Consider the following 15500-nt stretch of genomic DNA (forward strand, 5'->3'; position numbering starts at 1 on the left):
GAAGGAAGATTCATTCTACAGTTTGCCAAGGGCATAAATGATGAAGAATGGAAGTGTTAAGTCATAATAATAAAGACACATGTATATACTAAAATTGGGTAGATTAGGGAAAATTATGTAAGTAGTCACAGTTAAACTCTCTCCAAATTGCACATAATTTTCAAATCTAACATACCATTAACTTCCTCTGGAGCAAGATGAGCAAAAGGTTGATCTTGATTAAGATTTTCTTCAACCGAGTAGTTTCGTGATTTCCTCCTTATAACAAAAAATGCAACTATTCCACCTACAACCAATATAGATATAATGATTCCTGCTATTCCTCCGCCACCAATACCCCCATGACCAGATTGCTGACCAGGGTCACTTTTTCGACCTGGCGGAGGAGGAGAATAAGGTGGAGGTGGAGGTGCTGGACCAGAGCTCCACTGGTTGTTACCAGTCCTACAAAACAAGTGCCATAAAACAGTTACTATAATCAATGTTTTAATATATGAACATGCGGTATTTCACCACTTCCTATATGCTTATGCAGTCAAATCTTGCTTTGATGTTAAATGACTTAATGAACCAGCCAGTCTTTTAGTTTAAACAAATGTAATATTTTTAGGAATAGGCTAGATGAGTAGAAGATGACAAGCATGGTGTATAGTTAATGTAATCCAGATACAAAAGAACCAACAAAAATGAAAAACAAGAGATCCCTTTATTCAAAAAGGGACAAGTGGGAAGTGATTAGTGAGTTGTTGATTTATAAAGTAAAAGCATAGGAAGTACACATTTTACATATTGGCAAGTGTAAGAGACAAATAGAATTAGCAATTTGTTAATCACTATGAAAGTGCAAATCATGTTTAAGTTTGTTTTTTTAATTTTTATTAAGATTATTGAAATAAAGTTTGTTTTTTCTGAAATATAATTATAAATTATTTAATAGTTATTACTTATCCTCCAATATGCAGTAACCTGGCCATGCACATAAAGCCTTTAAGATATTGGTGGAAATGAACATTTGCTGCCAACCAATAAGATGAGCTTCAGTTATGGTAATATCATATTAAATGAATATAAGATACATTTAACTTAATAAACATTATTGATACACATTTATCTTCATAAAAATTATTGATAGCTTACAGGTTCAGATTAGATACAATAATTACTACTAACCATGAAAAATGATGATGATGATGATAGGTTTATCGAGAGGATCATAAGGTAGTGGCATATGTCAAAGATCAATTATGTAAAGATAGATATGTTTGTAGTCTAAAATACATAATTTGCAATTCTGATTAAATATGCAAACACCCTTATAATGGTAAAGATCCATAAATACTCACTGAAGATTTTTTATCCCTTTTAATTGGTTAGGAATCCATCCAGTGAAGCGGTTATTCTCAACATACCTGAAAGAAAATATATGTATGCCTTAATATACAAAATGCATAATTCTTCCTCTTGCATACCAACAAACTTACAGATTCTGAAGTGGAAGATTGGCAAGGACGTCTATGTGACCAGTGAACTGGTTATTTTGCAAATATCTAAAACATTCAGAACAACATATGTTTCTAAGCCAAAATCTACTGGAAAATAATATTAATATATGCGCAATGTTTCTCTTACAGGTTCGTCAAACTTGTTAAGCTGCTAGAACTCTGCGGAAGATCACCAGAAAATGAATTGAAAGACAAATCCCTACAGTGAAATTTCCACTTTTAGGAAAGTTGAGAAATCACATTTGCGGATAAGAATATAATTCGTACTTCAAAGTCTATCACAAAAGGTTGCATGCTATTGATGTGCAGAGGTCAACAAAAACTTAGTGATGTAGAGCCCAAGACTCGAGAGAGAACAAACTTGTAAAAGAGATTAAATTTTATTAATAACTGAGATGATTGAAACAAGGGGTTAGGATTCATTATAGGCCCAACCATAATCCTGAAATCCTAAAAACAAAGGGCTAACATTTATCAGGTTTACTATGATTAGTGAAAATATAATAATAATGAGCACTTACAATATTTAAAAAAAAAAAAAACTGGAAAAAAACTTCTTAAACTAAAATTTCTAAACTTAGCATAATTTCATTACTGAGCAACCACCTCTTAAAAATATTTCAGTAACTAACGTGGAAAGCAATAGCAGCAAGTATTATATATAAGAAACCAAAATCATAATCTAGCCAGTAGCTATAGTGGAAATCAAATGAATTTGAACTATTCTCAACAAATATAACAATTTAAAATTACACTTACATCGTTGCTAGATGAGAGAGGCTTTGAAACATTTCACCCAAATTATCTTGAAGATGATTGTGAGAAAGATTTCTACATCAACATATCTATATTTAATCCAACAAATATTAGGTAAGATAGAAAATAAAATAAAGATTGTGTGATTCAAAAGGCCACTCACAGATATTCTAATGAGGTCATCTGTGAGATTATATAAGGTACTGTTTGACCAAATTGGTTATTGCTGAGGTCTCTGCAGATGGAATTATCATAAGAGAGACACCAATGAGTGTATCATAGTATGCCATCAAGGTTAGACTAGATTACAGTTTGTGGAGATTTGTAGGAAGAGTATATGGTATCTGGACTCCATTTCCAAGATTATTCTTGCTCAAGTCACTGCATCAATACAAGGAAATCAGAACTTTAAAATAATTTTCATGCTACGAACAGAAGAGCAAGGATTTGTCTTACAGCTCAGTTAGGGAAGACAGTTGATTCATGTTGTACCCAAGTGTCCCAGTAAGGCCCAACCCTGACAATGTGCTAAATGGAAAAAAGAGACACACATCAAATATGGCAGCTAGAAAAAAGAAATCCTAGCATCAAGTTCATCAGAAATGTCAGTGAAAAAACAAAAGAGACAAGAATAAGCATCCAGTTCAGCACAGTTTGTCTCACATTGCAGTAATTGATGAACCAGAGCATGTAATTCCTCTCCACGATTCTCCACATGGATCACCACCATTTTGTTTCCAGCCTGTCAGCTGGGAGTTGGAGTTCAAGCTGTTGAACAGGACGTTGAGGGCCGAAGCTGCACAGTAAGTGTTATAATAAGAAGATTTTCAAGATTGACTGTTGGATAAAGCTACAAATCACTCCTCCGAATCGGAGCTAGAGAAATACATGTCTAGACTTAGCAATCCTTGTTTACCAAAAGGCCCGAGAGTGATAGTAGAATACAGTTAGAGAAACAAAGCCTTCTAAAAACTCCTGGAAATAGATTAATTGCTTCAGTTCTCCTAGAACCTTCATCGGCAAAAAAAAAAAAATCATATACTTTTAACCCCGAACACCCACTTTTCCGTAGATTCAATCCTCTCCTATCGACGTACATCATTTTTTCACAAAAATTTCAAATTTTCAGTCAATTCCCCATAAAAACATCGACTGGCGATTATTCTGGTAATTTTCAACCAAAGACGGAACAAGAAACAGATCGACAAGACAACTTCCCAACTTAAACAGTCAAATACAAAAACAAGCATCCAAAAAGTAAAATTTTAACCCACGGACAGCAGCAATGATAGACTTCCCCACTCCCCCCTCGCATCCACTCATCAACTCACCGTCATTCGAGTCGGTGTCGGCGACGACGAAGCTCGGATACCTCGCACAGACGCACGCAAGAAGAACCCAAATCGCCACAATTCCTCTACCTCTCATCCGCGCCATTATCCTCCGGATCGGAAGAAAAGAAAAAAAAAAGAGGAGGAAAAGGCTTGTCCACTTCCAGCTCACAGTGCGGGTATAAAAAGTCCCCCCTTTTTGAACTGATCACGGTATAGCCGTATAGGAAGAAGAAAGCTAACTGGCACCGACTGTCGACTGATAAAGAAATCTGAACCGAGAAAAATATATGATATCTCGCATTCAAATAAAATAAAATAAAATAAAATATTAATAGGGAGTTGCTGACAGTTCACAAAAACTAATCAATTTCCCATGAGAATACTGGGAGCAATCGCCAAATACAACTTTTCTAATGTTAAGTGAAATAATTTGACTGATTAAATTATCTTTTTTAAGTTCTAAAAAGTATTTTGTAAATATTATGAAGATCTTATTTACGTAAATTCTTAATTAATGTTTCATTTTATGAACTTTCAAAATTAATTTAGAATATTTCTAAAATATTATTTGATGATAGAATAATATTGGCTGGCAGGCATCACAGATCGTTGACGATGAGCACAACTACATGATTTTGATCGTTTTGTATAAATAAATTAGAGGTCATAAGTGAATTTTAAACTCATGACCTATTGATTAGCAATCAATAACTTAACCATGCATCAAACCAACTCGTTGGATGATTAGGATAAACAATATATAAAATATGATTTTTATGTAAACCGACGTACATTAACAATTATAGATATTTAAAACACGGTTGAATGTATAATGGCTTATTTTAAAATTATACAAATTAATTAATAATTTGATACTTACTTTCTCTTTATTTAATTAGATATATTAAATTTCAATTTATCTCAATTAAATATAATATAATTAATAATACATTATTTGATTAATCAAATAAATTAATATTAGTATTCTCATATTACATGCATCATGTCATGATTTATCCATATTTTTTAAAAGTTCCTAAACATAAACTTAGCAAGGTTCCTAAGTGATCAAATTGGTTTAGCTACATAAAACTTTGTTGAACTCTAGCAATGTTGTCCACTATGCTAGAGTGTTGGTTTTCATAAATCTTTCATCCAACACATACTAATAAATAAATATAAAAAAAAACATTTGCGATGAAATTTATGATAAATTAAAAAAAAATCATCTTAAAAATAATTTGCAACAAACTCTGCGATAAAAAAAAATTGTCGCAAATAAGTTATCGCAAAACTCTACGACGAAAAGATTAAAATTCATCGCTAATTTTACAACGATTTTTTTTTCATCACAATTTCACAACAAAAATAAAATTCATCGCAAAAAACCACCATACCTAAATCTGGGATGAAAATTTGTTTTCATCCTAGATTTGGTGACAAATCCAATTTTCATCATAGATTTACAACGAAAATAGATTTGTCGCCAAATCTATCACAAATATAGTATTGTTGCCAATTTGCAGTGAATCAACTTTTCATTGCAAATTGGTAATGAAAATGGATTCATTGTCAATCTGTAATGAAAAGGTGATTCGTCATATAATTATAATGCACAGTAGTTTTACAATAATTTGACAACGAAAAATTTTCGGCGCAAAATGCTAATATTTTATCTAGAACCTATTCATTTTTTACATTTTATTGTGTTTACATAATAGATCAGATCATATTCACAACATACACATCATATTTATAACATACACCTATTTATAACAAACACATCCTATTTAATATTACATCACATCTTATTCACAACATTCACATTCTATTTAACATTTCAAACAAACAGCTATGGCGTAGCGGCAGGGCATCCAAGTTGTCAACCAAACACCCACGGTTCAAGTCCCAGCTATGGCAAATTTGTAGGAATTTTTCCTCCAAATGGGACACCCAACTAAAGGATATTGAGCTAACTTCTGTGGGACTGGGCTGGTCACCTCAGGCTCAACGTTACCAGCCTGATTAATCATTTTTTTTATTTAACATTCCAAACCAAATCTACAATCATAAAGTCAAAAACAAATATATCCATAAGGATTCCATACAAACAAGTCAAATCCATACAAATTGAAAATCCATATAGGTTATCAAGCCATCATATCTAAAAATATCTAACATTCTTCAATAAGTCAATCCAAATGAAAATATCCTCATGCACAAACATATTAATAAATCATCTTTTTCTTCCTATTCCATTCTTCTTTTTTTCTGCCATCAAAACAAACAAACAACAAAAGGTACAATTTTAAATAAGAAACAAAAATCCTAACACAAAACTTAATATATAAATAGTCACTTTCTCCGACATAAAATTTCAATTTGCACCAGCTTACTTGCCCTTACCAATCTTATTCAAAACATATTAATAGTATCAATCAAAAATACAAAAAATAAAGGGTTTATAAGCAGTCATACATAAACAAAATCATGATAGTCATCACCATCACCATCGTCGTCATCACCAAAATCGGAAGGAATCTGACGTGGAGCGGAGTATAACTGACGATGTCGCATTATGAGGTCCTATTGTTAGTGCATTTCTCTCATTTCCTCATCCCTTTGCAATATTATCCTCTTCAAATTGCTAACCTCTTTAGTCAAATTATTTATTTGTGCCCTTAATATTGGTGGGGTGGAAAAAATGTACCAGCAACTATATGAGTTTTGGTCAAAGAATTCATTCCAATATCCTTTTCTCTTTCTATCCCCCACTCGTCTTCAACTATAAACGTATATTAATACCAACAGAGGGCTCAGATCTGCTGGATTCATCACTAGCATGTGAATTTCTCAATGCTAGCTCTAGTTCATCATATTTATCCTATATTAATAAGAAAAAATAAAATAAAATTACAATAACAATATTTTTAAAATATATATAATCTTAATTAGATATAATAGAAATGCATATAATATAAAGAGAGAGCATGTTCATAACTAATAGAATCTAAGTTATAAATTAAGATCAAAGATTAATCTAAACCTTAATTGTTTTAGCTCTATTCCTGCTCCAAGTCTTATCTTTTTTTTTTATAAATGCGTGAGCGAAAGTATCAATGAGTGTGGCTCCTTCCCTATTTTCTTGGTCTAAAAAAATACTGTTAGAAATAATGAAATAGTATGAACTAGATTAAAAAAATTAGTAGGAGAGTTAAAAAATTACCAATCTACCTGTATGCTCATCGATATTGATAAAGCCTCTCACATAAATCGCAGACGAGCCTCCAAAATTATAAGCTTGATTTGTTCTATTCTGTTAACTTCTTGTTTGCTCTCCTCGATTGCCCAAACATTGGAGATCCTAACCCAATGTTCATCGGTGATGAAGGGTGGCTTTTTTTTTCTCTAGTCTTTCCATGATTAAGTACATTCCGAATGTGATTGTCACATTTTTTTCTTAAAAATTCTTTTTATTTCAACCTCTTCACTCTAGTCCCAATTAAATGTCCGTTGAAATGGGAGCAAGAAATTGATTATATATTCACTTTAATTTTATATATAAACTGAAGTGGGATATACCTTAAACTTGTTCCACCATAGCTCTTTTGTGGGTGTTGAAGTGTTTGTATATGCCATTGAAGTTCCTCCCCAATGGTTATTCACTATTCTATTAATCTCACAAATAACTCATATAGAATTTTCAAATCTATCATAAAGTTAAATATAAATAATATTAAATAATTAATTAATAAAGTTGAAAAAATAAAATATTTTATAGTACTTACGAATATCTGAGTATAGGACTATAAACTCTCGAGGGTCGATAACATCAATAGCTGAGTGTTTGGCTGAATCAGGAAAATACGTGGGTACTAACAAATGTATTGGCGAAGGTATTGGTGACGGTGAATGAGAAGGTGCTGGCAAAGGTACATGGAAATGACCTACACCTGAAGGGGGGTGATAGGTCTAGTGTTGGGTGATAAAGTAGATTGACCAAGATAACTTCTTCGCCCACCACATCAAGACTGTCAAACAAAATTGTTAGGATAAATTAAATAAAAGTTTGATGCATAATGAAGAACATAAAAAAAAAAAAAGCTTACCATATTCGCTAGTAGATCAGAGAGTGCACAATAAAATATTAAGATGCCACCTGTAATGACTTATAGGAAAAATATAGTGCATTAACAAATAAAATATATATAATTTTAAGAATGAGATAATATATAAACAATTAATTGAGCTACGAGTTTTATAAATTTACAGATTAAAATTAAATTTACTCATAAATTAAAACATTATCATATATGAAAATAGAATATCATATTTTTATTATATTAAGATAACAAAACTTACCCATCATCAAAAATTAAAGTCATTATCATCATCATCATCATCATCATTATCATCATCATCATCATCATCATCATCATTCTCATGAATTTTACTTGCATTCATATTTATCACTACTCCGCTGGGGTCTCGTGTTGGTAATTTGAGAGCATGAAATCGAAACTATACAAAGATAAAACAAAGCGATGCGGTAAATATAAACTCACAGTGATCTCCCGAAGTACTGTTGAAGACGTCGGCGATCGTCGAAGAGGTTGCCGCTGTCGGAAGCACGATCACGGAGCAATCGAAAAGCGCTTCAAAGTTCACGAGCCAAATCCCAGCTGAATGCTCTCCCTTTGCTCTCACACGATCTCTCTCTTTACGATCACCTCGGTGCTCCCTGATCACCTTCGCCAGAAGCTCTCCCTTTTTGATCTGCACTTGGACGCCTCTTATAAGAAGGCTAAGGAAGACGAAGGGGAAAGGACGCCCCTTCATCTCCTTGGCGTTTGCAGCAAAAGGAGAGTAACGAAGGGAAACCCTTCGTCTCCAGTAACGCCCAAACGCCCAACATCTCGTAATATTGGAATAATATATTCCATGGTCTGAAATGTATTCGCATTTAGGGGTGACAATTCGGGTCGGGTTCGGGTTAGTGGGTTAGAACATCAAAATCTGAACCCGACCTCATTAATATTTTATAAATATTAAAATATTTATCTGTATTTGACCTGAACCAGACCCATTTATCTGTATTTGACCTGAACCCTACCTAAAATAACTCATAACCCAAATCCAACCCGAATTCGACTCGACCCAAAATGACCCATTTATAAAATCATATTCATCTTAATTTGAACCCGACCCGAAAAGACCTATTTTATAAAAATATACTTATTTTAATGCTAACTCACCCAGAATCTGACCTGAGCTCGACCTAAAAATATTTATAAATGGGTTCACGGTCTAGTCATTTCAGGTTGACCTAAACTCAACTCATTTATTAATCGTATCAATCAGGTCGACCCTAGCCGAACCTAGTAAGACTTAACCTTAACCTAATTTTTTTCGTGTTTAATTCGGGCCATATTTTTGTGTCAGATCAAAAATTGTCACCCATATTTGCAACTTCCTCTTATTGATATGCAATATCTTCCCAACGTTACTAAATTTGTTTCCGTGCTTTCATTTTACAAACAACCCACTAATCAATTTTGTTATGTTTCAAACTAGGATATAAAGAATAGAATACTTGAATCACTTGTTATGCCAACACAAATGATTTATATCTTTTATACAACCTCTTATGATTTATTTCAACTAAATTATACTGTGGATGCACCTTCATCCCTTTAACAAGGTTAAATCAGTGACACATAAATAAGATAACTCGTATTTCTGGGCTATGGTATTCTACTTCTATAATTTCATTCAGCAAACTATAAAAATCATTACTTATACCTCTATCATTGGATGATTGAACACAAACCCCACTATTCATTGTACTCTTCCTTATTCTATATTCTTGAGTATGAAAATTATATCCATTTATGAAATATGTTGGTCAAGTGCGTACCAATATTTTTGGATCTCATGATAGATGGAATAACAATTCTTGTTCAAGAGGAGCTTGATTATCAAAAACCTAAAGTCAAATAAATATGTTTAAAAGTGTACATCTGTGTAAACCAAATTTAGATTGTATACTTACATATGATTTGAACCATGGTGCAAATTCTTCTTTGCATAAGCGATCAAACTCTCGTGTTGACAATTCAGAATATAAGTTTTGGAAAATCCTACCATAAAAAATATAACATAAACAATTTATGACATAAGAAATATAAAAAATAGGAAATATATACTAACTTGTAATATGATGATACTTCTAGACAATTCTATAAAATTTAAATATATATCTGGGTTACCCACCATTCTTGACCAGTTAAATATCTTTACTTATATAGTCCACTTGGTTGACCAAGGTAATTAAAAATTAAGAATGAGTTCCATTTAGATTAATAAGACTATCTTCATTTCTTCCCACTCTTCATCTTTTTCTCTTAATGTGAGACTTAAAATAATATGATGCAAAAGTTATTACTTCCTCCATAATGTATGCATTAACAATAAAAGCTTTAACTCATGCATTATTTTTTACTTTTTTTTTTCAAATTATATAAAAATCTGATTGTAATAAAACAAATTGTATTAGATATTAATATATAATAAAATTAGTCAATTTTTATGCATTCAGATTGTCAAAGTACAAAAGATAAACATTTTACCTTTTAAATGGATGCATCCATTGAAAATGAATAGATCCTCCAACTTTGGCCTTATATGATAAATGAACCAAAAGATATTCCATAGAATCAAAATATGAGGATGGAAATATTCTTTCTAAATTACATAAAATGATTAAAATATCTCTCTCTAACTTCTCCCGGAGTGAATGCCCCAAAATTGTTTAGTAAATATCATGAATGAGCCTTTGAATGAATATATGATAGTCATGACTTTTCAAACCAATTAATTTACATTTCTTTCTATTGACACATCTTCCAAGATTAGAGACATATCTAGAAATTTTAATGATTTTAACCATTCACAAACAACATGTCTCTAATCCTTATTCAATGTATAAACTGCCTTTATCTTTTGTCTTTTGTCCCCGACTACTTTCATCGACATCAATAGTGGGTCTTTTACAAAGGAGTCGCATATCTTTTCTTACATTTAAATTGTCTTTAATTTTTCTTGCAATATCCATCACTGTATTTATCATATTATCAAAAATATTCTTCTCAATATTCATTACATCAAGATTATGATGAATCAAATGACTAGACTAATATGGTAAATCTCAAAATATACTTCATTTAGTCTATTTATGTGTACTTTCAAATTCATATATTATACCATGTGGCTCTTCAATAACAGATGGAAAGTTAAATACTGAACCAAATTAGTTCACTTGTTAATCTTAATGGTGGAAGTGTTCTTTCAATTGTATTCTTAGTGAACTCATCTTTATTCTTTCTAAAATTATGATTTGGAAATAAAAATTATCTATAGCAATCAAAATAACTCAACTTCTTTCTATTTTTCAATTTGATTGACTTTTATCTCTCCATACATAAGGGGCATCCTAAGATCCTGACAGTACTCCAACCCGATAGCATATCATAAGCCGAAAAGTCATTTATGGTATAAAGAAGAGAAGTCTTCATTATAAACACTTGATTAGTATGAATATCGTATATAAGAAAACATTTATCCCATAATTTTTTCAGTTCTGCAATTTGTGGTTGCATATAAACATTTATTAGCTTCTTTGAATTTTGCATGCTAGGTACAATCAATGTTAAAAATATATAGGGTATTTTCATGCACATACTAGGTGGAAGATTATATGGAGTTAAGATAATTGACCAACAAGAATAATTTCTTCCTAATTTTCCAAATGGAGCAAGTCTATTTGCATAGAGACCTAACCTAATGTTTCGAGTTTCCTTCATAAATTTCAGATATATTCTATCTAAAATTTTTCACACCTCTGCATTTGATGGATGACACACTAACACCTCTTCTGTTTAATGATTTGTATGTCAACTCATGTGTTCAGTAGTTGCCTTTGATGTATAAAATCTTTGTAACCTAGGAGTTAAGGCAAATAAAATAACAAACTGTATGATTTACGATGTTGTTGACTCCTTCTAGTTCTCTTGTACCTAGCTTGAATATATAATTTACAAACATTTGCACCTTCATTGTCTCCCCAATATAGCATACAACCATCTCTACAAACATCAATTCTTTCCACCGGAAGACCTAATTTTTTCACAAATTTTTCATACTATAAAAATCATTGGGCATTATATGATCATGTGTCAATGTCTCACCAATAACTTAAACAAAATCATTAAAATAATCTTTAGACACATTATACTCTGCCTTAATATTCAACAGTCTTGCGATAAGAGATAATTTAGTGTGACTATCACAATCAACATAAACCGGTTCATCTACAACACTTAATACTTCCTGAAATTATATATATGCTTCATTATTCGCATTTTCATCAACACTTGGTACTTCTACCTCTTCCAACGGAAATACATAAGTAGTAAATATTTGTTCAACTATTGGAGGACAAGTAGAACTTACACCACTCAGTCCAGGAATAATATTCTAACCCACTACATCAATTATCATCCTCTGATATAGATTTAATTGATCATAATAACTCTGATTCTCACTAACCAAGACTTGAATGTTTTATCCATAATCCTCATCAGATATGGGTGGTTCACCATGACATATCCAATTATAGTAATTAGTGGTAAAACCAAATCTAGAAAGATGTTCTCTAATTTTATCGTAGTATAAAAATTTATCATTGTGACACTTTCTACAGAAACACTTTATCTTATTATCACTATATACTCAATATTACTAAATGAAAATTTTAAAAATTGTTCCAACCCAGTCATAAACTCACAAGTTAAATCCCAACATTTAGGTAAATTCTTTTTATACATCCAACTCCTTTCATTTTTCATTTTGTTTGTTTTTAATTTATTATAACATTAATAAAACTACTATATATAAAAAAACTAGACAATGCACTAATGGTCAATATGTACTTAGTTCAGAAAGTGTTGGCCTTACCGTGGTTGGCCCCTTTTTCGTACGATCATATCGGACCATGGTAACTTACAATCATAATTAGGATATGTGTTCTAATTAAATGGAAGTGTTAGAGGAGTTCAAAGCAAGATGTTTATTATGGTCTATTTACTAATCAGAGCAAGTGCATTGCAGCCATTAAGGAAATAAAGGAAGATTATTGGATCAACAAGTTCATTGAAAAAGTTGAAGTAATTCTGAGCATTGTTCAACAAATTATGGTGTTCTATGATGAATAATAAAGCTAGTGCATAGACTAAGGACCAAGTAAAGTCATTTTAGTATACTAATGACTTTACTTTTTACTATATCTAATGAAGGGTTGGTCTGATATGATCGAACGAAATTTAATTCATATATGAGTTAGATTCATGGATGAACGTTAACTTAAGTATGTGGAACCATTTAGGGGTATGGAATTATAATTAATTTTATTAATTAATTAAAAGATTAATCATTGTGATATTAATTAATTGATTAATTAATATTTATAATAGATTAAGTAAATCATTAATCATATTAATTAATTAAATTAATTATTCATAATAAAAATGTTTAATGGAAAAGACACACCCCATATCCTTTCACCTCTTGGAAGAAACTTTTCACGTCTTGAAAGAAACTTTTTACCTCTTGGGAGTAACCCTTCATCCCTATAAAACAAACCTCATTCCTTTCACTCAATACACTTAAGCAAGTTGTGAATTATCCTCTTGAGTTCTCTTCTCTCTCTCCTCTCTTGAGAGTTTTAAGGCTTCGAAAGTTCGACAAAGCTCAAAATTTAGAGTGCTTCTATTTCAAGACACAAATCGTTGTATCTTAGAAGATGATTGCACTACAAGAAAAAAGCTAAACAACAACGCTTTTTTGGCGTTGTCGTATGTACTTAAAAAGTGATGTTGTAGATGGTGTTGTAGAAAGTCATATCAAAGACAACGCTTTAAAAGCGTTGTGGTTGGTCAAAAAGACAACGCTTTTTAAGCGTTGTCTTTTCGTTCTTAAAAAGCGTTGTTATAGATGCTGTTGTAAAAATGCACATATCAAAGACAACGCTTTAAAAGCGTTGTGGTTGGTCTCAAAGACATTGTTTTTTAAGCGTTGTCTTTTATTACTTAAAAACGTTGTCTTTTTAAATTTATAAAAAATAATGTTTTTCTTAATTAAATAGCAAAAATTATAAAAAATACTCAAAATTTACATATAATTGAATATCCACAACCACAATCATTTTTATAATAAGACTATTTAACAAATAAATAAAACTTTATATTATACAAACAAAATGTATACATATTGATCCACAAATTAAATTTGTATCATACAAGTTATCCTTAACTTCATGACAATAATTTTTCAAACACACAAGTTTTACAAAACCTCATCATTGACTAACCGCTGTTTTAAAATTCACTCGTGAAATCGCTAAACCTAGAACAAGATCCAATAGTAGACTAGTAGTGGCAGAAGGAAGAATGAAGTTAAAACTGTCAATTTGGTAATGGATCTTTTCCGTCCGCAATGTGCTATAAGCCAACCCATTTCACCCATGTGAACATACGTCCGATTCTGAAAGGCAAGCCGTAGTCTTTGGTAATGGCTGGTTCCCTTTTTGCTGCCTCTGGTTCAGACCAAACATATACTCCACGTTCTTGACGGCTCCCAGGAACAGTGTTGTCAAGAATAAATGCAACAATAAATGCAATCACCATGTGAAATGAAAACAAAGTATTCAGAACATAGTTCACCTGAAATTGTCACACATATCAGTAATCAGATCTATTCTAACTTCAAACTCCAGAAAGATCCTATGAACTAGATTATCTATCACTGATTTGTCAAAGGGAATATATTCAAGAGTATAATTATGTGGGCATCATACCCCACGTAACTTCTAAGTGCTAACTTGATATTTCAAGTCTAAACACTAATATAAGGTCACATGGGTAATAATCAGCACAAACATTGTAGGAGAAGAAGAAGACATACCCCTCGAGAACTTGTATGAATAGGTCCATGAGATGCAACAGCATATGGTTGGAAGTAACTTGGAACGGATGAATTTGAAGATGGAATAAGTCCATATTGCTGGAAGTAGGCAGGTACTGATAATGAGAGAAACAATGAGAGGCCAATTATGATATTATTCCTGGAGCTTCCAGTCTCGCTGTATCGCAGGTTTGACAAGCCCAGAGCAGCAATCATGGCCCACATACAGCAAAGAAGACCAGCCACCATGACATCTGGGATAGAAGCTATAAATCCTCCTATTTTCCCTGATCAAAAATTGGGATGGCAACAATTGCTAGATAACAGGAAGAAAAAAAAAGTAACAAGAATTCTTTCTTTTGATGTATAGCGAGGAGAAATAGCATTGGTGCTTACCAACAAAAGATAACAGAATGAGAATGACAGCACCGAGCTCAATAGCTCTCCGACTACCCATTTTAGTTGTAGCAATAGTGTGAATATTCTCAGTGAGAGTGGTTGAAGCGACTCCTGTGCCCCAAAGTGCAGCCAAGACACTAGAGATGAACCAATATTAAATGACATACATTCATCATCCGAAGAGTCATTCATGAATCCTCCAATATTCATGCTCCAGATGACCATACATTAGATTATAAGTCCAATTAATTTGATTGCAAGGTTGTAAACAGTCCTTGAGGGCTATTGATAGTGATTCCAGTACGTACTGGAAAATAATGGAACAAACCTATGAAACAGCTATCAAGGGATTCACTTCAACTTTCCTAAACCAAAGAAGAAACAGATGGATTACAAAAGAAAACAATTTGCACCATCAAACTGAAACTTATAATAAGCCTTAATAAATTAATGAAAAAAGAATTGTTTAGAAGTTCACTGAGAAACATAT

General features: G+C 32.0%; 2 protein-coding genes across 2 annotated transcripts in view; both read right to left on the reverse strand.

Moving 5' to 3' along the window:
- LOC122005658 (protein STRUBBELIG-RECEPTOR FAMILY 7-like) overlaps positions 1-3813 on the reverse strand; it is a 41573-nt gene extending 37760 nt beyond the window's left edge. Inside the window, exons 1-10 of the mRNA XM_042560775.1 lie at positions 3590-3813; positions 2922-3054; positions 2715-2786; positions 2568-2639; positions 2422-2493; positions 2262-2333; positions 1630-1701; positions 1482-1547; positions 1344-1409; positions 176-444 (exon numbers count right to left, since the gene is read on the reverse strand). Of these exons, the coding sequence (XP_042416709.1) occupies positions 176-444; positions 1344-1409; positions 1482-1547; positions 1630-1701; positions 2262-2333; positions 2422-2493; positions 2568-2639; positions 2715-2786; positions 2922-3054; positions 3590-3695 (1000 nt within the window). The 5' untranslated portion in view covers positions 3696-3813. The remainder of the gene's footprint in view (positions 1-175; positions 445-1343; positions 1410-1481; positions 1548-1629; positions 1702-2261; positions 2334-2421; positions 2494-2567; positions 2640-2714; positions 2787-2921; positions 3055-3589) is intronic.
- A 10194-nt stretch (positions 3814-14007) lies between these two features.
- LOC122003678 (nucleobase-ascorbate transporter 12-like) lies at positions 14008-15171 on the reverse strand. The gene is made up of 3 exons (XM_042558756.1): positions 15008-15171; positions 14612-14898; positions 14008-14370 (listed from the first exon to the last, which is right to left on the reverse strand). Exons 1-3 carry the CDS (start codon positions 15066-15068, stop codon positions 14149-14151), a joined length of 570 nt encoding a protein of 189 aa, XP_042414690.1. The 5' UTR covers positions 15069-15171; the 3' UTR covers positions 14008-14148.
- Between the last annotated feature and the right edge of the window lie 329 nt (positions 15172-15500).

The sequence above is a fragment of the Zingiber officinale genome, chromosome 7B (assembly GCF_018446385.1).
Source record: "Zingiber officinale cultivar Zhangliang chromosome 7B, Zo_v1.1, whole genome shotgun sequence".
Classification (NCBI taxonomy): domain Eukaryota; kingdom Viridiplantae; phylum Streptophyta; class Magnoliopsida; order Zingiberales; family Zingiberaceae; genus Zingiber; species Zingiber officinale.